This window comes from Bos indicus, chromosome 23, assembly GCF_029378745.1.
Source record: "Bos indicus isolate NIAB-ARS_2022 breed Sahiwal x Tharparkar chromosome 23, NIAB-ARS_B.indTharparkar_mat_pri_1.0, whole genome shotgun sequence".
Lineage (NCBI taxonomy): Eukaryota > Metazoa > Chordata > Mammalia > Artiodactyla > Bovidae > Bos > Bos indicus.
Genome location: NC_091782.1, coordinates 21,692,361 through 21,714,304, shown reverse-complemented (window position 1 = coordinate 21,714,304; position 21,944 = coordinate 21,692,361). Strand labels below are relative to the sequence as shown.

At 41.9% G+C, this 21,944-nt stretch overlaps 1 protein-coding gene across 5 annotated transcripts in view; it reads left to right on the top strand.

Moving 5' to 3' along the window:
- ADGRF1 (adhesion G protein-coupled receptor F1) overlaps positions 1-21,944 on the top strand; it is a 48,192-nt gene that overhangs the window by 16,543 nt on the left and 9,705 nt on the right. For 4 of the 5 annotated variants that reach the window (XM_070778074.1, XM_070778076.1, XM_019986381.2 and 1 more), the window contains 10 exons: positions 1,565-1,642; positions 2,119-2,247; positions 3,651-3,708; positions 6,544-6,693; positions 8,047-8,220; positions 12,361-12,461; positions 13,295-13,353; positions 16,361-16,512; positions 17,900-18,063; positions 20,176-20,364. In XM_070778074.1, coding sequence (XP_070634175.1) covers positions 1,613-1,642; positions 2,119-2,247; positions 3,651-3,708; positions 6,544-6,693; positions 8,047-8,220; positions 12,361-12,461; positions 13,295-13,353; positions 16,361-16,512; positions 17,900-18,063; positions 20,176-20,364 — 1,206 coding nt within the window. In that variant the 5' untranslated portion in view covers positions 1,565-1,612. The remainder of the gene's footprint in view (positions 1-1,564; positions 1,643-2,118; positions 2,248-3,650; positions 3,709-6,543; positions 6,694-8,046; positions 8,221-12,360; positions 12,462-13,294; positions 13,354-16,360; positions 16,513-17,899; positions 18,064-20,175; positions 20,365-21,944) is intronic. The other variant, XM_019986380.2, reaches the window with a different exon arrangement.

Sequence of the window (21,944 nt, the reverse complement as noted above, 5' to 3'; positions counted from 1 at the left end):
TCTCTTACGTCTCCTGCATTGGCAGGCGGGTTCTTTACCACTAGCGCCACCTGGGGAGCCCCCATGTACATATACTCATGTTATAAAATATGTCTATTTTTATGGAGTCATTTTAAAAAATTTTTTTAATTTCATTTTAAATTTTAATTTTATTTATTTTTTACAAATTGAATTAAAAATTTATTATTGGAATAATTGCTTTACATTGTTGTATTAGTTTGTGATATACAACAACATGAATCAGTTATATATATATACACACACATACACACACACATATATTCCCTTCCTCTTGAGCCTCCCTCTCATCCCCTCCATCCTACCCCTCCGGGTCATCACAGAGCACCAGGTTGAGCTCCCTGTGCTAGACAACAGCTTCCTACTAGCTATCTATTTTACGCATGATGGTGTATATGCATAGTGTATATCTGAAAAAACAACCACCCCAGAGACAAAAACCTATCACTTTCAGAAAGCAAAAAGCATGAGTCAGAGGGACCAGGACTCAGAGCAGATAGGTTTGGGGAAGCAAGATGGAGAAGAATGATCTGGAGTCTGGATTGTTGCCCAAAGAAAGTTAAAGCAGTCTATTTAGGGGGAATCTTGGCAGGCAGGGGATGGGGGCATGTGAGCACCATTCACTAAGGGGAGCAGGTAAATACAAAAGGGGTGTGTGTCCCATGGCTTATTTTTCATGCTGCCCTAGAAAGCCCTAGAAAGACTCTCTACTAACATATAGGCCATATCGGTGGCAGTAGTTGCACTGTCTTTAATGTCTTTTTTCTTTATTTAATCAATATTTTAAGAAACATTTATTCATTTATTTGGCTGCATTGGGTCTTAGTTGCAGAATTCAAATCTTTGATTTTCAATGTGGCATGCAGGATCTTTAGTAGTGGCATGTGGGATCTTGGTTGCTTGACCAGGGATCAAGCCCTGGGCCCCCTCTGTTGGGAGTGTGAAGTCTTGGTCACTGGGAAGCCAAGGAAGTCCCTTAATTGTATTTTTTTTAACTGAAGTATAGCTGATTTGTAATGTTGTATTAATTTCTGCTGAATAAGAAAGTGATTTAGGGATTATACTTATATATACATTCTCTCTTCTTTTCCATTATGCTTTGTCACAGGACAATGAATATAGCTCTCTGTGCTATGCAACGCAGGAGACCCCGGTTTAATTCATGGGTGGGAAAGATCCCCTGGAGAAGGGATAGGCTATTCACTCCAGTACTCTTGGACTTCCCTGGTGGCTCAGATGGTTAAAGAATCTGCCTGCAATGCAGGGGACCTGGGCTTGATCCCTGGGTTGGGAAGATTCCCCTGGAGGAGGGCATGGCAACCCACTCCAGTATTCTTGCCTGGAGAATCCCCGTGGACAGAGGAGCCTGGCGGCTACAGTCCATGAGGTCGCAGAGTTGGACAGGACTAAGTGACCAAGCACACACAGCACAGCCCTGTGCTATACAGTAGGACTTTGTTGTTTATCTACTATCTATATAAAAGCTTACATCTGCTAACTCCAACCTCCTCTTCCATCCCTCCCCAACTGTTCTATTTTCATGTAGATCACAGAGCAAAGCACAGGGCAGTGCTGTTGGGATGACAAAGCGTGCATGAAGTTCAAAGCGCACCCAGAGAGGAAGGTAAGTGCTGGACTGATCTTCTGTGCTGCTGACTCCAGGCACTGATTCCAATGCTGGGGAATCAGCTCTTCATCTTTTCCCATGGAGCTGTAAAGGGCATTTTATCGCCATGACTGTGGGCTGAGTTGTGTCTAAATTATTCTGAGATAACCATGAACTGGAGGACAATTTGTTGCTAACCGCATGAACTATGAAGAAGGAAATCTGATTGGTTCATGACTATTTTAATGCTAAAACACTCTGATTCTATCTTAATATTAGTGTTTCTAGGGTCCTTGGTTATTTGAGTGTTTGTCTTTACTGAGATGAAAAGAAAACTTCAGTGAAATATAAAAGGCTGGATGTTAAATGCGCTCAGTTGCAAAGTGAAGCAAGTCAAGATTTGCTCCCCACCCCCACCCCCACCAATGCATTTTAAAATTTTGGTTTGAATGACTTGTCTTCATGTCTCATCCTTGCATGGCACACACGTCTAGTCACAGACTGTGACTCCAGCTGTTTGTGTCCTGTCCAGGACTAGGAGGGACCAGCAGAAGATGAGATTTCTTCCTCTCTGGCTCTTCTCCTTCCTCACGATCACCGAGGGCCGAGATGGCTTCCTAGAGGTTAGCTGGTGTATGTCCTGTTTTCCTTTCTGTCTTTCTGCCACTATGAGTTCCCATCACTCTCCAGGCAACTGAAATGACATAATTTCATAGACTTGGAATCAGAAGTGCTGGGTTCTTGTCTCAACATTACCTGCCTTAGTTGTGTGGCCTTAGACGAGTCATTTTATCCCCTGGAGCTTAGATGACTTGACAGCAAAACCAGCATCTTGGACTAAGCCATCCTAGAGATCACATCTAACTCAGCACATCCTCTCCTATGGCCTCTTTGATGGAGAAAAAGCATATAAATCCACATTAATCGAGGTTAGCAATCCTTGGACTCTTCCCTATTCTCACTTTGTTTTTTTTCCAATAGTCATTTTAAAAATAAGAAGTCGTCTATTTTTAAAATTTACTTATTTGGCCATGTCAGGTTTTAATTGCAGCTCACAGGCTTAGCTGCCATGCTGCAGGTGGGATCTTAAATCTTCAAGCAGGGATAGAACCTGTGTTCCCCACATTAGAAGATGGCTTTGTAACTGCTGGACTACCAGGGAAGTTCCCATTTTTTTAAATTGAAGTAATAATTTACATATTTTAGTTTAGCTAACATAGTTAATTTACAATTGTGTTAGATTCAGGTATACAGCAAAGTGATTGAGTTGTTTAGTTGCTCAGTCATCTCCAACTCTTTTGCGACTCGATAGACTGTAGCCTGCCGGATTCCTCTGTCCATGGGATTTTCCAGGCAAGAATATAGTGACCCGGTAGACTGTAGCCCACCAGGCTCCTCTGTCCATGGGATTTCCCAGGCAAGAATACTGGAGTGGGTTGCTATTTCCTTCTGCAGGAGTTCTTCCCAATCCAGGGATCGAACCCATGGCTCTTGCATTGCAGGCAGATTCTTTACCACTGAGGCACCAGGAAAGCCCAATATATACACATATGTATTCTTTTTCAGACTCTTTTCCATTATAGGTGATTATAAGACATCGAGTATAGTTCCCTGTCCTGTACACCCCTTGCCACAGCCCAGAAAGATCCACAGGACCTGCCTCCCTAGAGATACTCTCTGACCTCACTTCTGCCCCCTCCCCCACAGCACATAGCTACTCTGGCCTTCACGTGCCAGGCATGTTCTTATCCCGTGGCCTTTGCACGTGCTGTTCCCTCCTCTTGGAAAGTTCTTTCTTGGAGATCCTCACTTTCCCACCTCCTTCAGATCTGTGCTCAAAAGGTGTCTCAGCCATGTCTTGTCTTGTACCCACTCACCATCTCGCTAGGTTTTAGATACATAATTTTAATTTATCTGGGAAATCCAACAACATGAAATACAGCATGTTGTATGAAACAGCTTTATGAAATACAACATGACAAACCCTTGTTGTAATTCTTTTTTTTTTTTTTTTTCTTTTTAACAGAGGGATGAAGGCATCAAAACAAAACAAGAACTCATTGTGAATAAGGAAAAGCCTCTAGGTAAGACTCTTAGACTGGAAGCATACACTGGAACCAGGAGTGATAGTAAAGGTATTAGTCACCCAATCATGTCTGACTCTTTTAGACCCAAGGACTGTAGCCTGCCAGGCTCCTCCGTCCATGGAATTCTGCAGGCAAGAATACTGAAGTGGGTAGCCATTCCCTTCTCCAGGGGTTCTTCCTGACCCAGGGATCAAACCCAGGCTTCCTGCACTGCAGTCAGATTCTTTACCCTCTGAGTCACTGGAGCCAGGAGAGCAGGGTTTAAGTCCTAGGAGTGCTTCTGATGGGTTGTATGATCTTGGGCATGTCGTTATATACCTCAAATCTGTAGAATGATAATAATAGTAATTCCTTGTGAGGATGAAATAATATAATAGAGGCATAGTATCCTACCCCGTGCCCAGCCAGTAACTGCCCATATTCTTCCTTTCCTTCCTCATCTTGATCCCAATAATGTAATTAAAGGCACAGACTTCAATCTAGAAATGAGTCGTGGTCTGAAATTTGATTTGTAAGTGTGGTGTCTCAAGCATTGTGTATATTTCCCCATGGAAGCAATACACACAGATGGTTGTTAGATTCCTGGGTCAGACCACTAAAGCTTTATTACGGTGCAGTAAATCTTTCACCCCAATCCATCTGGGCCTCCCTCGTAGTTCAGTTGGTAAAGAATCTGCCTGCAGTGCAGGAGACCCGGGTTTGATTCCTGGGTTGGGAAGATCCCTTGGAGAAGGAAATGGAAACCCACTCCAGTATTCTTGCCTGGAGAATCCCATGGACAGAGGAGCCTGGCGGGCTATACAGTCCATGGGGTCACAAAAGTCTGACACTATTTAGCGACTGAACGATGACAGTAAATTTGCCACCTGACAATATATTCACAGGGCCATAGACCTTCCCACACTGTAGCAAGGCCATAATTCTTTGGGAAAATGAAATCAGAATTTCAACTTGGAATGCTGTAAAATGGTAAATGCACACATACACATTGAACTGCTGCAAATGCCAGGCACTATTTTAGGTGTGTTAGATGAATTAAATTCCCACACGGATCCTATCAGTTAGGTTCAATCACCATCTTTATTTTAGAGAGTGTGAAACTGACACAGCCCAGGGAGGGGCGGCGGCGGGTGGAGGCTTGATTCAACCCCAGTCCGTGTGGTTCCAGAACAAGAAGCATTAACCCCTGACAGTGTGGCCAGGGTCAGCCTTTCCGCAGTTTCCCACCTCTTACCTGTCTGAGCCATGGGAGTGGATATCTCCTTAGCCCTCATCACTGGGGGTAATTCCCAAGGCTGGGATAGAGTTTCCGGCCTGAAGGAGGCAGGGGAGAGGTGAGTAGGTGGCAACCATGACAGACAGGAGTCTCCTGTTAATGTCCCAGGACAGGCTGCAACCTCTGGATTTCCTTCCAAGAAGCCTAGGGATTTTCCTCTGTGTGTGTTCAGTCACTTCAGTCATGTCCCACTCTTTGCCATCCTGTGGACCATAGCCCACCAGGCACCTCTGTCCATGGGATTCTCCAGGCAAGAACACTGGAATGGGTTGTCATGCCCTCCTTGCCTAGGGATTGATTCAGCTGCTTTTCTTCCCTATAAATCTTCCAACTCCCCAGGGCAGTTTCATAGGAGCCCTCTCCATCTCATCTGTGCCCGGAGAAAGCAGGGTGGTGTCCTGAGAAATCTACAGGATTCTTAGAGGTTTCTTTGTCAATGGCAATGAAATGAAACTCGGGGGAAAAAGATACTCATCTTTTGCCTCTTTGTCTCTGAAGTCCTTGACATTCTCAGTCTGGGGTCCACAGAGGATATTAAGACCCCACAGAATTTGATACCAAATTTCATGTGAATGTGTCTAAGTAAATTCTGGGTGGGGTTCCTCTTCTCTCCCAGTGCAAAGCACCTAATGGCCTCTCCTTAAGGAAACGAGAAGTGCTGCTCAGAAACGATAAGGTGGAGGTGAGAGTGCGTTAAGGTTCAAGTAAGGTTTGCTTTGTTTTTTACTTTGGCATTTCATCTCAGTATCAAACTCAGCTAACTAGTGGAACATTTGTGCATAAGAGGGAAAGGCTCTTTGGAGAGGAAAGAGGGGACTGGGGGTTTTATTTATTTATTTATTTTTTAAAGATTTTTCTGGTGTGAATCATTTTTAAAGTCTTTATTGAATTTGCAATATTACTTCTTTTATTTAATTTCAAATTTATTTTTATTAATTGAAGGATGACTACTTTACAGAATTGTGTTGGTTTCTGTGAAACATCAACATGAGTCAGCCATAGGTATACATATTATTGCTTTTTTTTTGGTTTTCTGGCCTGAAGGCATGTGGGATCTCAGCTCCCTGACCAGGGATTGAAACCACGCCTCCTGCATTGGAAAGCGAAGTCTTAACCACTGGACCACCAGAGAAGTCTGAACTGGGGGTTTAGTATCAGAGATGCTTTCAGAAGACCAGAACTGAGGGAGCAGGAGGGGAGAGTGCCTAAGACTTCCTCACCTCTTTTCCCTTCAGTCTTGACCCTGAAGCTTGACTCTAGATGTGACCTGAGAAGTAGGGACAATCAGGACATCGGAGCTGAGCTGGATTGGAGAGCACGGAGCAGCTAATCTGGCAGAAGTCAGAGAAGAGATGTGTCTTGGGCCTGTGTGGGCAGTCTGCATGCTTTACTCTGGAGGTTTATTTTCAGTCCATGACTGGATGAGCGGAAGTGAATACCAAGCAGCGTCCACGAGCCCCACGCTGAACCTGACCTCTCTTCTGCCCTCACTTGCTCTGCAGTATCTCCCTCCCAGCCCGAGAAAGGATGCCTCTGACTGTCTCTCTTTTTCCTAGGCTCAATCCAGGAATATGAGCTGCTGCTTCAGGTGCACTATCGAAATTCCAAGGAGAAAAGAGAGCTGAAGGAATTTCTGAAGTTCTGTGCGCTTTCCTCATTTTTCTTACCTGAGCCAGTGAAGATAATCAGAGCAAAGGCCACCACGTGTGAGTCCATCTCTGTTGACTGGGACTAGAAATGGGGAATATGATGCCTGAGTCGGGTAGAGCTTAGGCTATCCTGTGGAATCCGTCACCCCTACAATAGCTATGACTGAAAAGAATGTTGTTGCTATTGTTTAGTTGCTAAGTTGTGTCCAACTCTTTGTGACCCATGGATGTCACCTGCCAGGCTCCTCTGTCCATGGAATTCTCCAGGCAAGAATACTGGAGTGGGTTGCCATTTCCTTCTTCAGGGGATCTTTCCAACCCAGGGATGGAACTCGCATCTCCTGCTTGGCAGGAGGATTCTTTACCACTGAGCCACCTGGGAAGCCCCACTAACAACCACCACAGTGGGGTTAGGAGAAATTAAGAAATTTTATAAAACAAAAGTTCTCAGGGTGTGGTACCCAGACTGGTGGTAGCAGCAACAGAGAATGTAAAAAAAATGCAAATCCCAGACTTTGCCTCCTAAACTTTGAAATGAGACCCCTCGCAGAAGATTCTGTTGCATGATCAAGTTAGAGAACCACTTCCTGGGCACAGTTGTGTGTAATTTCACAACAGTGTCTGGTGACTTGGCCCCAGGGTTTTGTTTTTGTTTTTGGGTTTTTTTTTTTTTGGTCTGTTAAAAAGGAAGGATTTTTGGTGGGAGTTTTAGGTCAAATAGAAACATACAGGATTGGTTAATAGAATTTTTCCTTATGACTCTCAACAGAAAGGTCCCTCTGTCTTTGCCATATGGCTAACAGGGACTTTGGGGGAGTGATGCTAGGCTGATGAGAGCCTCCAATAAGACAGTGGACAAATACCTTCTAGAATCCTTCAAATAACTCTCAGGTTGACAAACCTTCTTCTGCTTCTTTCTCCATTCAAAGGGTATCAATGAACATACATCCTTCTTTTGGATGCTAGTAGCTCAAATGGTAAAGAATCTGTCTGAAATATGGGAGACCTGGGTTTGATCCCTGGATTGAGAAGATTCCCCTGGGGAAGGGAACAGCTACTCACTCCAGTATTCTTGCCTGGAGAATTCCATGGACAGAGGAACCTGGGGGCTACAGTCTACGGGGTTGAGAAGAGTCAGACATGACTGAGAGACTAACCCTTTCACTTTCACTTTCCAAGATACTTGATTGTTGTTCGCTGGATTTCTGATCCAACCTCAGTATCTATTGAGCAGGATGCTTCCTTAACTTTAAACATGCTTGTTTCCATTTTGGTTTCATTCTTCTAGCTTTTGGAGAGAGATACCTCTAGCTTTTGATTCAGATTCGGTGTCAAAGCCAAGGATGAGAACTCAGCTATAGCCCGTTTATGAAAAAGGCCCGGTAAGACCAAGCTCTGTTTTTCCTGCAGACTGTGGCTACCAGAACAGGGCCCTGCGCTGTGCCTGTGAAGACAGCTACTCCTGGTTTCCTCCCCAGTGCCTCGATCCCCAGAACTGCTCCCTTCTCAAGGCAGGATCACCCCAGACCTGTGACTGTCATTCCAGCAACCTCACCCAGAGCGTCTATTTCTGTGAGAGAACAAGTAAGCATCTACGGATACCCAGAGGGGAGCCAGGGCGCCTCCTGCCTCCACATGTGACAGAGAGAAAAAGGACTCTTAGCTCTGCACCCCGATGTTTCTCTTTGCCTTCCAGAGGAGAGCTAGTGTTTACAGGGAGATGGAAAGGCAGAGATGACATGCCATGTTAGGCTTGGCTGGACACACTGAGAAATTTGGAAGTGCAGAAAATTCAGATATGCAAGTTGGTGTTTGGGTGCCAGTTTATCCTGGAGGTACATCTAGTTCACCTCAACAATTCTATGATTCTTCTGAAATTTAGGGAGATTCCTTGGGAACAGCCTGAGTAAATAATGTTTTCTTTCCACTTCTTGGGCCAACATCAATTTCCAGAAAATAAAAATTCAGAGGGATAAAACAGGGAGGGTTATCTAGTAATTATAGTGAAAGAAATGCTCTAAATTGCCAACAAATACATGTACTGGATGAATTGCCAAAACTAAACGGAAGTTGAAAGTCTAGCTTAGGAAACCAGTGGATGCTGAGGGAGCTACTGCCAGCTTAGGTTGATGTTCAGTGTATGATAAGGTGACCCAGATGATATGGGCCCCCAACAGACTGAATAACTTTAGGAAATGTCCCCAGTGACTAGTCCAGTTGTCTTGAAGCCCCAGAGTTTGGTAAAGTGGAGCAGAGAGTAAAGGAGGACCTGAAATAGCCCAGCTTCCCTGGGTATCCCGTGGTCCCTTTCTCAGGACCACAGCAATTCAGGTTAAGGTGATGCTTATTTATTTACTTTTTTATTTTTAAAACTGTATTGAAATACAGTTGATTTACAATGTTGTGTTTAATTTCTGCTATACAGCAAAGAGATTCAGATACACACACACACACACACACACACACACACACGTATGCATCTGTGCATGCCAAGTTGCTTCAGTTGTGTTTGACTCTTTGCAGCCCAATGGACTGTAGCCCGCCAGGCTCCTCTGTCCATGGGATTCTCCAGGCAAGAATACTGGAGTGGGTTGCTATGCCCTCCTCCAGAGGATCTTCCCAGCCCAAAGAGTGAACCCATGTTTCTTATGTCTCCTGCATTGGCAGGAGTGTTCTTTACCACTAGCACCACCTGGGAAGTCCATATACATATGTATATGTATATATACATGTATTCTTTCAATATTCTTTTCCATTATGGTTTATCAAAGGATATTGGATATAGTTCCCCGTGCTATACAGTAGGACCTATTGATTATCTATCCTATATATCATACTTTGCATCTATTAATCCCAAATGACCAATCCTTTCCTCCCTAAATAACATGTAATTATTAAGCACCATCTTTATACCCAGATCTGGAGCAAATTCTGGGAGGTCACTATAAGGCATTTCTCTTGCTGTTGATGCATTAGCAAGCTGCTTGGGTAGGCCAGATTGTTAACACATGTAAAAAGACAATGTCATATTTTCAATAGATTTTGATGGAATCCTACTCTTTGAAAAGTGATCCATTTCTGATCCATCTTTGGAGGAATACAAGCATGAATCAGAAAGGGATTACATTCACAAGGGTCTTTCCCAAATAGAGTAGGAATGTATATACATGAGGTGTGTTCACAGATAGATGTGTAGATGAAAAGGCTGGAAGGGAGGTATGGATAAAGTACTGTAGGAATTTAAAGGAGGGAAAGACTCTTTTCATATGGGACCTAGGGAAGGCCTTGCAAAAGAGGTGCATTTAACCAAGTCCTGAATGAAAGACACAGGATTTGTCCATCCAGAGGTAGGGAACAGCCTGTCCCAGAGCAGAAAGGCACCAGTGTTAGGTAAGCAAGGGTTAAGTTGGAATTAGCAAATAGTGATTTTTTAAAAAGTTTTTTTTTTTTTTTTTTTAATAGGGACAACGTTTAAGCTCAGTGCCTAAATTGAGATATACTTCATTGCTAGTGACTGTTGTTTGTAACCACATATGAGTGCCTACTTGCTTACCTGCTTATAAGGTCATCCCCTTCGTCAGCTTTACCATTGCAAAGGGCTTATGTAACTCAATGAAGTCATGACCCATGCCACTGGAGGAGGAAATAGCACCCCACTCCAGTAAAGGGGGAAGGGAAAAATACACGCATCTGAACAGAGTTCCAAGGAAGAGCAAGGAGAGATAAGAAAGGCTTCTTAAGTGAACAATGCAAAGAAATAGAGAGAAACAATACAATGGGAAAGACTTGGGATCTCTTCAAGAAAATTAGAGATACGAAGGGAACATTTCATGCAAAGATGGATACAATAAAGGACAGAAACACTATGGACCTAACAGAAGCAGAGGTGGTAAGAATACAGAGAAGAACTATACCAAAAAGGTCTTAATGACCCAGATAACCATGATGGTGTGATCACTCACCTAGAGCCAGACATCCTGGAGTGTGAAGTCAAGTGGGACTTAAGTACCATCACTACGAACAAAGTTAGTGGAGGTGATAGAATTGCAGCTGAGCTATGTCAAATCCTAAAAGATGATGTTGTTAAAGTGCTACACTCTACATGCCAGCAAATTTGGAAAGTTTAGCAGTGGTTGGAGGACTGGAAAAGGTCAGTTTTCATTCCAATCCCAAAGAAAGGCAATGCCAAAGAATGTTCAAACTACTCTACTATACAATTGCGCTCAGTTCACTTGCAAGCAAAGTAATGCTCAAAATCCTTCAATCTAAGTTTCAGAAGTATGTGAATGGAGAACTTCCAGCTGGAAGTACAAGCTGGATTTTAAAAAGGCAAAGGAACCAGAGATCAAATTGCCAACATCTGTTAGATCATAGAAAAAGCAAGGGAATTTCAGAAAAGCATCTACTTCATTGACTACACTAACCCCTTTGACTGTGTGGATCACAGTACACTGTGGAAAATTCTTAAAGGGATGAGAACACTAGACCACCTTACCTGTCTCCTGAGAAACCTGTATGCAGGTCAAGAATCAACAGCTAGAACAGGACATGGAACAATGGGCTGGTTCAAAATTGGGAAAGGAGCATGTCAAGTCTGTATATTGTCACCATGCTTATTTAACTTTTATTCAGAGTTTATCACATGAAATGCAGGGCTGGATGAGTTACCAGCTGGAATCAAGATTGCCAGGAGAAATATCAACAACCTCAGATATGTAGATGATGCCCTCTTATGGCAGAAAGTGAAGAGGAACTAAACAGTCTCTTGATAAAGGTGAAAGAGGAGAGTGGAAAAGCTAGCTTGAAACTCAACATTCAAAAAACCAAGTTCATGGCATCTGGTCCCATCACTTTATGGCAAATAGAAAGGGAAAAAGTGGAAACAATGAGAGACTTTATTTTCTTGGGCTCCAAAATCACTGTGGATGGTGACTGCAGCCATGATATTAAAAGATGCTTGCTCCTTGGAAGGAAAGCTATGACAAACTTAGACAGTGTGTTAAAAACTAAAGACATCTCTTTGCTGACAAAGGCCCATAGAGTCAAAGCTAAGTTTTTTCTAGTTGTCATGTACCGATGTGTGATTTGGACCGTAAAGAAGGCTGAGCACCAAAGAATTGAAGCTTTCAAATTGTGTTGCTGGAGGAAACTCTTGAGAGTCCTTTGGACTGCAAGAAGTTCAAACTAATCAATCCTAAGGAATCAACCTTGAACTTTCATTGGACTGATGCTGAAGCTGAAGCTGTAATACTTTGGCCACCTGATGCAAAGAGCTGTCTCATTGGAAAAGTCCCTGAAGCTGAGGAAGATTGAAGGCAAAAGGAGAAGGAGCAGCAGAGGATGAGATGGATAGATAGCACAACTGACTCACTGAACACGAATCTGAGCAAGTTCTAGGAGATAGTGAAGGCCAAGGAAGTCTGAAGTGCTGCGGTCCTTGCAATATCAGAGAGTCAACCGTGACTTAGCCACTGAGCAACAACAAAAGGCAGTCTTGATTACTGCAATTTCCCATATGTTCCAAAACCACAAAAGAGAATTATTTTTCTTCCTGTGTTACTTACTTTAGGGGAACATTCATCATAAAAAGAAATTGACCAAAAAAATAAAAATAAAAAAAATTGAAGTACCACTGTCAAATAGATAGGCTGAATTAGACCTTTGTAATTTTATGCTATATCCAGTGAGTAATTTTTATCTCTGTAAATTTCTTATTTTCCATAGAGGTTTGGGGTACTTTCAAAATTAATGAGAAATTTACAGAAGACCTTTTGGACTCATCTTCTGCCAAGTACGCCAAATATACCACTGGAATTGAAATGCAGGTAAGCATTTTCCTCTTATTACATAAGAACTTGTTGGTTAAACATAACTTCAGATGTTTTCTAATTCAACATGTGTATTTAACACATATTCTTTATTCATTTTTCAATTAGTTCTTACCCAGCAGTTAATCACTCTGCCCACAAGGAATATATTTTAAACATATTCTTTCAAGGAGTGTTAAGCAGCTGACCTCTTCTCATTCCTTTAGTGCTTGGTTTTGCTCATTCATTAGGGTATTATTAAATCAAGCCTTATTATTTTCTGATTTTTATTTGTCTAAAGAAAGTTTTCATGATCTGAGTGCAATTGTTAACATTTGGGATTTTTTTTTTCCTTAAAGAAGCCTCTCTTGTTAGAGGCTAAAGAGAGTACTCTCCAGAATTCTGGACTTCATACTGAAGTCACATAAAACTACCTCTGTCTAGGCTGGTGGTTCACGTGTGGTCGTAACTGAAGACATGCACAAATACTTCACAAGTAGATTCAGTTTAGAAATAAATGGCTTATTTAGGGGAAGGAAAAGATAGGTTTGGGGTGAATTTATTATACTATCTGGCACCAAATTCATCCTCTAATCTAAGCAATTGCTTCTACGTTCTTTATTAGCCACCTCAAGATTAAACTGTATGTGTGTGCACAGGCGTGTGGGTGTCCATTCTCTGCTGTCATTTTAATAGTATTTCTGTAACACACAATTACCTCCTGCCAAGTCTCTTTCCTTTGCTCAGGGCTTCAGTTGGTTTATTTATTGTCTGCATCCATTTTTTTGCTCAAATGTCTTTCTTGTGTGGGGACAAAGATCAACACATTGCCCTTTGCTCTCTTTGTAAAGCTAAAGGAAGCATACAAAGGAATCCAAGGTTTTGAATCTGTTCGAGTCATCCAGTTTCGGTAAGTACCACAGTGGTCTTAGAAGGGCCTCCCCAGAGCCAAGTAGGATGTCTCATGCTGTTTCCAAGTGATCACAACAGAAAATAGGTCAGAACTGGTCTTTGACGTAGGATTCTTACTAAAGCTGGATAAAAGTCTGTGATGCTTGCAAAAGTCTGAAGAAGAAGGCCTATATTCTCACTTAAATGTTTTTGCAAGCATAAATATTAAATGTCATTCTCAAAACTATGGATCAGAAACTAGAATCAGAAACCCAGATGGCAGAGTAGAGCTTGGAAAGAAGCAGGAAGGCATGAATAGGAAGGGGCAAGGAGTGGGGATGAGGCTCGTGGATTGTGAAGGAATGGGTTTGCTCCTCAGCAGAGAGGGTGTAATGTTGTATAACTGGGAGCCAGAAGGGGCTCCTTGGGTAAAATATTAAATTTTTTGTGTAGATATCATTTATGTACCATGCTTCAAAGCCCAGTAGTCATTGTCTACAGCAAATAGAGAGGTATTTAGTAAATTATCCTTTTGTTGATACTTTAATTCAAAAGCTATTTGGTTAGTTATCCATGTGTGTATTGATTACCAGCTATTTATAGTCTGTTAGAGGAAGTAATGACTTAGAGGTCAGAGAATTTAGCTTCTTATATTTTTTTTTCACAGTTAAAGAGTAGTTATAGGAAATTTTCAATAACATTTGTTACAAATATACTGTTTTGAACATTACCCTTTAAGTCTTCTCATGTACTTACAAAAAGGATCACATGTATAATATTCTTTAAAATTTAGTGCTAGGAAAAACTCTGCTTCCTTTTCCTTATATCAAGGTCTATATAATTCATGTAACTTCTGCTTCTGACTATGTCGTTATTAAATTCATAGACAAAATTGAAAATCAGTCAACAGTTTTGTATTCAATATTCACATTTTTCTTTTCCTTGGTCCTGGTTTTCTATTTATATTTCTAATTTATGTTCCATCAAATTATCTATTTATCTTACAAATTGTCCTCAATAATTCATAGACAAAATCACAGTAAAAGTGGACTTGTCTATAAAATGCAACTATTTTGGTCTTGCTCTTTACATATATGACCTAAAGTAAATCTTAATCTTTCACTTTCTCTATTTATCTGTCAGACAGAACTATTAATAGCTATGGAATCTGACTGAAGCTCAATTACATAAAATGAAATAATAGGCAGAAAAATACTTTTCAAACACTATAGAAGAGCCATATCAATGAAACGACATTGTGACCATTACAACCTAAAAAGGTATTTGGGTTTATTTATTGTGAGTTCAGTGTAGCTCAATGTTAGTTCAATGAAGTGATTAAGAATTTGACCTTTGGAATAATCTTTGTTTAAATCTAAAAAAAAGAAAAGAAAAAAAAATTGAGCTTCAGAGAGCCAAAGGTTCTTATCCATCAACTAATAACTTTTAAGAAATATTACTTTATTTGGCTACACCAGGTCTAGTGTGGCCCACAGGATCTTTTTAGCTGTGGCATGGAAACTCTTTGTTGCAGCATATGGGATCTAGTTCCCCAACCAGGGACCAAACGCCAGGCCCCCTACACTGGGAGGCTGGAGTCTTAGCCATCGGACCATCAGGGAAGTCCCCATCAATTAATAATTAATGACCTGACCCAACTTCTCTTTAAGACTTTGTTCCCTTATCTATAAAATGAGAATAACCCTAAAGCCTAACCCTCACTGAATCGCAGGATTAAATTAATATATATTATCTCACTGGCTTTCATAACGTCAAATACCGTCTGTATGCAGGTGGGTTCTAAACATGTTACGTGACTTCAGCCTCTCCCTTAAATTCCAAACTCAAATATCCAATGCCTATTAACATCTCCAGTTGATTTTCTAGCAGACATGTCAAATGTAACATGTCCAAAATGGGGGTCCTCCATCTCCCCCCATCATAACCTTTCACATTCTTTTCCTGCCATCTTCCCCATCTCAGTTCCAGAGATGCTGTTCTCCTAGGACCCAGGGTCCTAAGATCTAGAACCCAGATCTTACAGCTCTCCGTGCTTATTCTAGGGACTTTTTCTGGCTGTGTCATGTCTTAGTTATAGCACATGGGATCTTTCACTGCAGCACACGGATTTTCAAGCTGTGGCACGTGGGCTCCATTGCTCCACAGCATGTGGGATCTTAGTTCTCTGACCAGGGATGGAAACTGCATCCCCTGCGTTGCAGGGTGGGCTCTTAATCCCTGGACCACCAGGGAAGTTCCAATATGCTTTTAAAAAGATCTATATGAAGAAACTTTATTTTGAAATTTTTATAGGATATAGTTGATTTACAATGTTGTCTTAGTTTCAAGTATACAACCAAGTGAATTAGTTCTACATACACATTTATCCACCCTTTTTTAGATTATTTTCCCATATAGGTGATTACAGTGTATGGAGTAGACTTCCCTGTGCTATACAGTAGGTGCTTATTAGTTACTTATTTTATATATCAGTTCAGTTCAGTCACATAGTCCCGTCTGACTTTTTGCAACCCCATGGACCGCAGCACGCCAGGCTTCCCTGTGCATCACCAACTCCCCAAGCTTGCTCAAACTCATGTCCATCAAGTCGGTGATGCCATCCAACCGTCTCATCCTCTGTTGTCCCCTTCTCCTCCAGCCTTCAATCTTTTCCTAAAATCTGGGAAAGATTTTATATATAGTGGTGTGTACATGTCAATTCCAGGCTTCCAATTTATCCCTGCCCTCATGTTAAACCCTGGTAACCATGTTTGTTTTCTATATCTGTAACTCTATCCCTGAGCTTGTCTATCATAACACTTAACAAAATTTAGAATTATATGTATTTATATATAGTGGTTATTTGTTTCTATTTTCCTTGCCTTCTCTATCAGCATGTAAGCTCCATGTAGGCAAAAATCAAATCTGTTTGATCTATTCCTACAGACCTAATGTCACCCCCACAGAGTAAGCTCTGAGTGACTGAACAAATATATCTCATTTTTCTTTCCACATCATCACTGTAGAGATGGAAGCATCGTTGTTGGGTATGAAGTTGTTGGTTCCAGTGGCACATCTGAGCTCCTGTCGGGCATTGAGCAGATGGTTGAGAAAGCTAAGACATATCTGCGCCAGCTGTATACACTTGAAGAAAATTCTTTCAGAGTGTTCGGAGAAGGTAATGCTGAATTCTGTAGAATTAGGTTACCTGTATATGGGCTCAGATCCTCAGTCATGTGGGACTCTTTGTGCCCCAGTGGACTGTAGCCCGCCAGGTCCCTCTGTACATGGGATTTTCCAGGCAAGAATAATGGAATGGGCTGCCATTTCCTCCTCCAGGAGATCTTCCCAGAGCAAGGATTGAACCTGTATCTCCTTCGTCTCCTGTATCAGCAGGTGGATTCTTTATCACTGAGCCACCTGGGAAGCTCCAGGGAAGTAGGTTGTGGGAGCCTAATGAGTAGATTATGTATTGGAGATGTTCCCAAAACAGAATTGTTCTAAGACTGACTTTATCAAGCAGCTGTTCCCTCCCCCGCCCAACTCCCGCCAGGATGAAACTCAATTTCAGCTGACTATTTCAGACTATTTCAGACTCTTGCTCATGGGTGATCTGACCTCTTATTCTTAATGTAAATGTCATGCAAGACTGATTCACTGCAGGCTCTGTTGGAAATGACTCAGCAATAGTTTACTGGTGTCCATGTTGAAAGAGCCCTGGGGCTGATGACATTCCTAAATTATAATCCAAGGGACCCAGGAAAGAATGTTTTTTTTTTTTTTTTCCAGGTCTTTCACATACACAAACACACACAGAAATACACAGGCACACACACCCCACTTCATTTCTTCAAATGTTTGAAAAATTCTTTACATTCAATTTCAATCTCTCTTACCAAGATTTTTGCCACTTTCAACATCTATCTAACAAATATTTACTAAGTGTACAAAGAGCTTAGACACTTACGACAGAACAGTGGGGAAAAGAAACAAAAATCACAGCCCTTGTGGTTCTTTCTTCTCCCAGTCACGATCATGGTAAGAACCTATTATGAAGGGCCTGGTGCAAGGGGAGCTAAGTGGTTGGTCATGATGTGAGGGGAACAGAGTAGGACATGTCACCCCCAAATGGCAACTGCCTATCTTTTAACCTTATCATGCCTACTTTGTCCCATAGTATCTTGAAGCTTATCTGGTATTCTAGCATGCCCTTAAAGAGGGTAAATATTTTCTAGGAGCGATCACACCTTGGCTTGTTTTCAGTGAATACTTACTATTTGATAGCTCACTAAAAGTCAGATTGTTGGCCTAGACTACATACCTGGAGGGAAAGGGGGCCAGCCTTGGGGAGGGCAGAACATCAGGAAAGAAGAAAAGGGACTGATGGGGGTAAAGATGGGCATCAAAAATAAACTTCTTCTACTCCTGAATTTTGCCTAGGTTTGGCTCTGAAAATATGACTTCTAAAGCACTGCTATTAATACATAGTTGATAGAGAGTGTCAAGACATTCTTCTACTGTGTTTCTATTCTTTTCTCTATTTCTCTGTTTCTATTGTTTTCCAGCCCAGTGTAACAGCATTGCCTTTGGATTTGGGTCTGAGAATGACGAGTACACTCTTCCCTGCAGCCTCGGCTACATCGGAAACATCACAGTCAGGTGCCAACCCTCTGGGTGGCATATCCTTGAAGAGATGTGTGTGCTCTCTGAGCTGGAAGAACTGAAGAAGGTAAAACAAAAAAAAGGCATTTCCACTTTGCAGACTTGCCCTGCTTTTGAGTTTCACAGTGGGTGTCTCCAGTGAACCCTCCTGGGGGTAGGTAATATGTATCAGTTTGTCTCATTGGTCAGATGTCGGTGACGTCAGACCCTGGGAAACCCAGGAAGTGTAAGCATGAGTAGTGAGCCTAAGTGGCAGCTGAGAATGTCAGAAATGTCAGACTGGATGGTTTTCAGGGGAGGGTGCTGCAGAGGTGTGAATCAATGTGGTGGAGGGCTACTATAGATGGCAGAACAGCAACTAAATCCAGAAAGCCTGGGAATTAAAGATCTCAGTGAAGGTGTTAAGTCAGAAGCCATAACCTTAGTACAAGTGAAGAGGTACATGTGTTAGAAATGGGGGTAGGGAGTGGGTCAGCAAGAGGTGAACCATATAGAATGAGAGAACTGCAACGGCTCTCCAGGGCCATGCACCTTACCAATTTCCTTCTATAGACTGGAAAAGGAGAGAATAGGGGGCTCATGGTCCCTCAGGTAACAACAATGTTGAACTAGAAATGTGGTCACTGGATTAGGGCTATGACCTTCATATGATGCTCTCTTAGGAAGATTCAAGTACTTAAGACTTGATAAATAGAAAAATGGAAGCAAATGGTGAGGAGTTAAAACTCAGTTAAAAGGGACTCCAAGACCAGTTCACAGATATGGTCCTGCAAATAGACCTTCATAGTGAACAGGGCTTCAGTCCCAGCTAGAGACCCCACTTCAGAAGCAGAGAACCCCCCATGGTATTCACCAAGGGACTGTGGAAGCTTTACCCTCCGTTTCTGGACCTCAGGTTCTTATCTGTAAACTTGGGAGGGAGGTCGGAGCAGATGACTTCTGGGGCTTATCCTTATTCTTGCTGTCTTTGCTTCAGCTCTGGACATAAACCATAGCTGGGACTAGGCCACCCCAGGGTATAAGGACAAGCAGATCCCAGGTGCTGAGGCAGAGTACAGCTCTGTCAACTGAGAAGAGTAAAAATGAAAACAGGGATCTGGGTTCCTGGGTTGACAGGCTTCGAGTAAGGAGAATATCCCTTCTAGGTGCCTTCCAAATTAGCTCAGTGTTGTGGAAGCAGGTAGGAGCCTCAAGGAAAAAGTAAAACCCCAAATCCAGTGACCAAGTGTAGTCAAATCTCCACGTACATCCCTTTAAATCCTCTATAGCAGTGGTCCCTAACCTTTTTGGCACTAGGGACCGATTTGGAAGGCAGTTTTCTCATGAACTGGGAGGTAGAGGAATGGTTTCTGGGTGATTTAAGCACATTACTTTATTGTGCACTTTATTTCTATTATTATTACATCAGCTCCACCTCAGATCACCAGGGATTAGATTCTGGAGGTTGGGGACCCCTGCTCTACAGGGATTTCGCAGCATAGTAAACGGATATAACATTTAGTGCCAAGCAAACCATGCCTTTTCCACTTCCTAGCGGGGTACTGTTTGGAAAGTCACTGACTCTCACTTCAGGTTCTGTATAATTAGGGTAATAATTTATATAAAAATACTTTTTAATGAAACTCTTCAAATTTTAATTTCCTTAATCAAAATGAAAATAATCATGGTACCTCCTTTACAGGGTAGTGTAAGGAAAGCTGAAACTCCAATACTTGGGCCACCTCATGCGAAGAGTTAACTCATTGGAAAAGACTAATGCTGGGAGGGATTGGGGACAGGAGGAGAAGGGGACGACAGAGGATGAGATGGCTGGATGGCATCGCCGACTCGATGGACATGAGTTTGGGTAAACTCCGGGAGTTGATGATGGACAGGGAGGCCTGGCATGCTGCAATTCATGGGGTCGCAAAGAGTCGGACACGACTGAGCGACTGAACTGAACTGAACTGAACTGAAGGATTAAATCAAATCGGTGAATCCCCAGTAAAGCATTTAGAACAGTGTATGGAAAATAGCACTGAATGACAGCCTCCGTAGTGTTAGTGTCATTGTTACATGATTATCCCAGGTTATCATGCACCATACAAATGTTAGTTATATGTGGCCATGAAACTGATGTAAGTCTGATGAAGCACAAGCACTACATTGTTTCCTAGAAGGTAACTGTTTCTGTTGCTAGAATTCACGTGAGCTGGCCCGCAACAGTACTGACGCAGAGGCAGCTGTGTCGTCTCTGGTGCAGAAGCTTTCGATGGTCATCCAGCAAAGCCCATCAACCACAGCTGGGAACCTGGCTTCCGTGGTGTCAATTCTGGGCAATATCTCATCTCTGAGAAAAAGCTTCACGGTGTCCAATTCAACAATGGAGGTAAAGTCTGCGTGAGCTGGAACGGCTCACTTTAAATGCTCGATCGGGTAGGAGGAATGGCAGAAGCCCCAGTTGATGAGATGTTGTTGAAAAGGACCAAAGAGTCATGTAACAGTCTTTGTGTGAGCTTTGCTGCTTCCTCTGCAATGTATAAGAATCCCCAGGATTCAATTGTGTGTGTACAAAGTAAGAGGGAGCTGCCTCCAGGCAGGCCGCCTGGGTGGCACCTGGCTAAGGGAAAGGTGTAAGTCTCTGCCCTACATGACACTGAATGATACAGGTGCCAACTTTTTGATACTTAATATTGAGTCTGTAGTTTTTCCTTCCTGTGGCTATAAACTCTGACTCTAGTATATTATATTTAGTATATTTTAAGAACTCCATTTCTTGAGTGGGGAATTCATGATTTAGTTTGGATATTTTAAAATTAACTTTAAAAAGTCCTCAAATAAGACATGCTCACTATAAGATATGCAAATAAACAAAAAGAAAAATAAGTGATATGTAATCTTGTCACTCTAGAATGGCCAACTGCTTACATTGTAGGTGTTATCTCAGTGCCTAGAAGATTGACAAGGGACGCATAGCAGGTACTCAAGAACTATTTGTTAAATAGGTATCTTTCCAAAAATTTTGGATGTGTGCATTTTATATGTTAAAGCATATAATATTTTACAAAATTGGGTTTTATATTATGTATACTGTTACATAATCACACAATGGTCCTTAACTATATAAGGTGAACATTATATGTCAGAAGTGACATTAAATGTGAATAAGTTAAACTCCCTGAAACAAAGATGCTCAGATTTGTTTTTTTCAAAAAGTCTGACTATGTACTGTTAATGAGACCAAATAAAACAAAATGACACACAAAAAAAGCTAAAAATGAAATGAAGGGGAAAATAGAGCTGCAAACACAAACCAAAAGAAAGCAGAGATTGCTGAAAGCAGTAAAAGAAACCCACTATGGGATTTGAGCCAGGAGTCACAGAGGGCTCAGGGTGAGACTCAGCTAGAGTGACAGATGCCCACAGCAGATGCCTGGGGACCAGAGCTGTTAAGAGTGAGTGAGGGTCCTGGGGGAGAAAACATTGCCTTTCAGGGATGTTTGGAAAAGGAATGTCTTAAACTAAGAATGAAAAAAATAAATAAATAAATAAACTAAGAATGACCCTTAAAACCCACAACTCAATTCAAGGCTTCCTTGTTGCATGTCCAGGGTTTAAGAATTTTTGTTTTTTAGTTTCCTCTGTTAATGTCATAAATATACATGAATTAAAGCTTGAACATTTGTGACATGAATTTAGAACTTCTGATGTTAGCAAAATAAACATAATATGGGAAAGGAGTTACAAAGAACGTCTCACTCTTGGACCCTCAGCCTGAGGAGTCGTGCAGTCCTGTTTGCTATCTCAGAAGGAGAAAATGCACATTTTTCAGCCCCCATTGCAGCATTCTCCCCCTTCATGCCTAAACCCTGTTTGGCCTATGCATTCCTGGGAGGTGTTCACCCTGGAACTGACGTGATTCTGTGGATCTTTTTTCCTTAGCCCAAAGCTTTCCCTGTGTGGAGAACC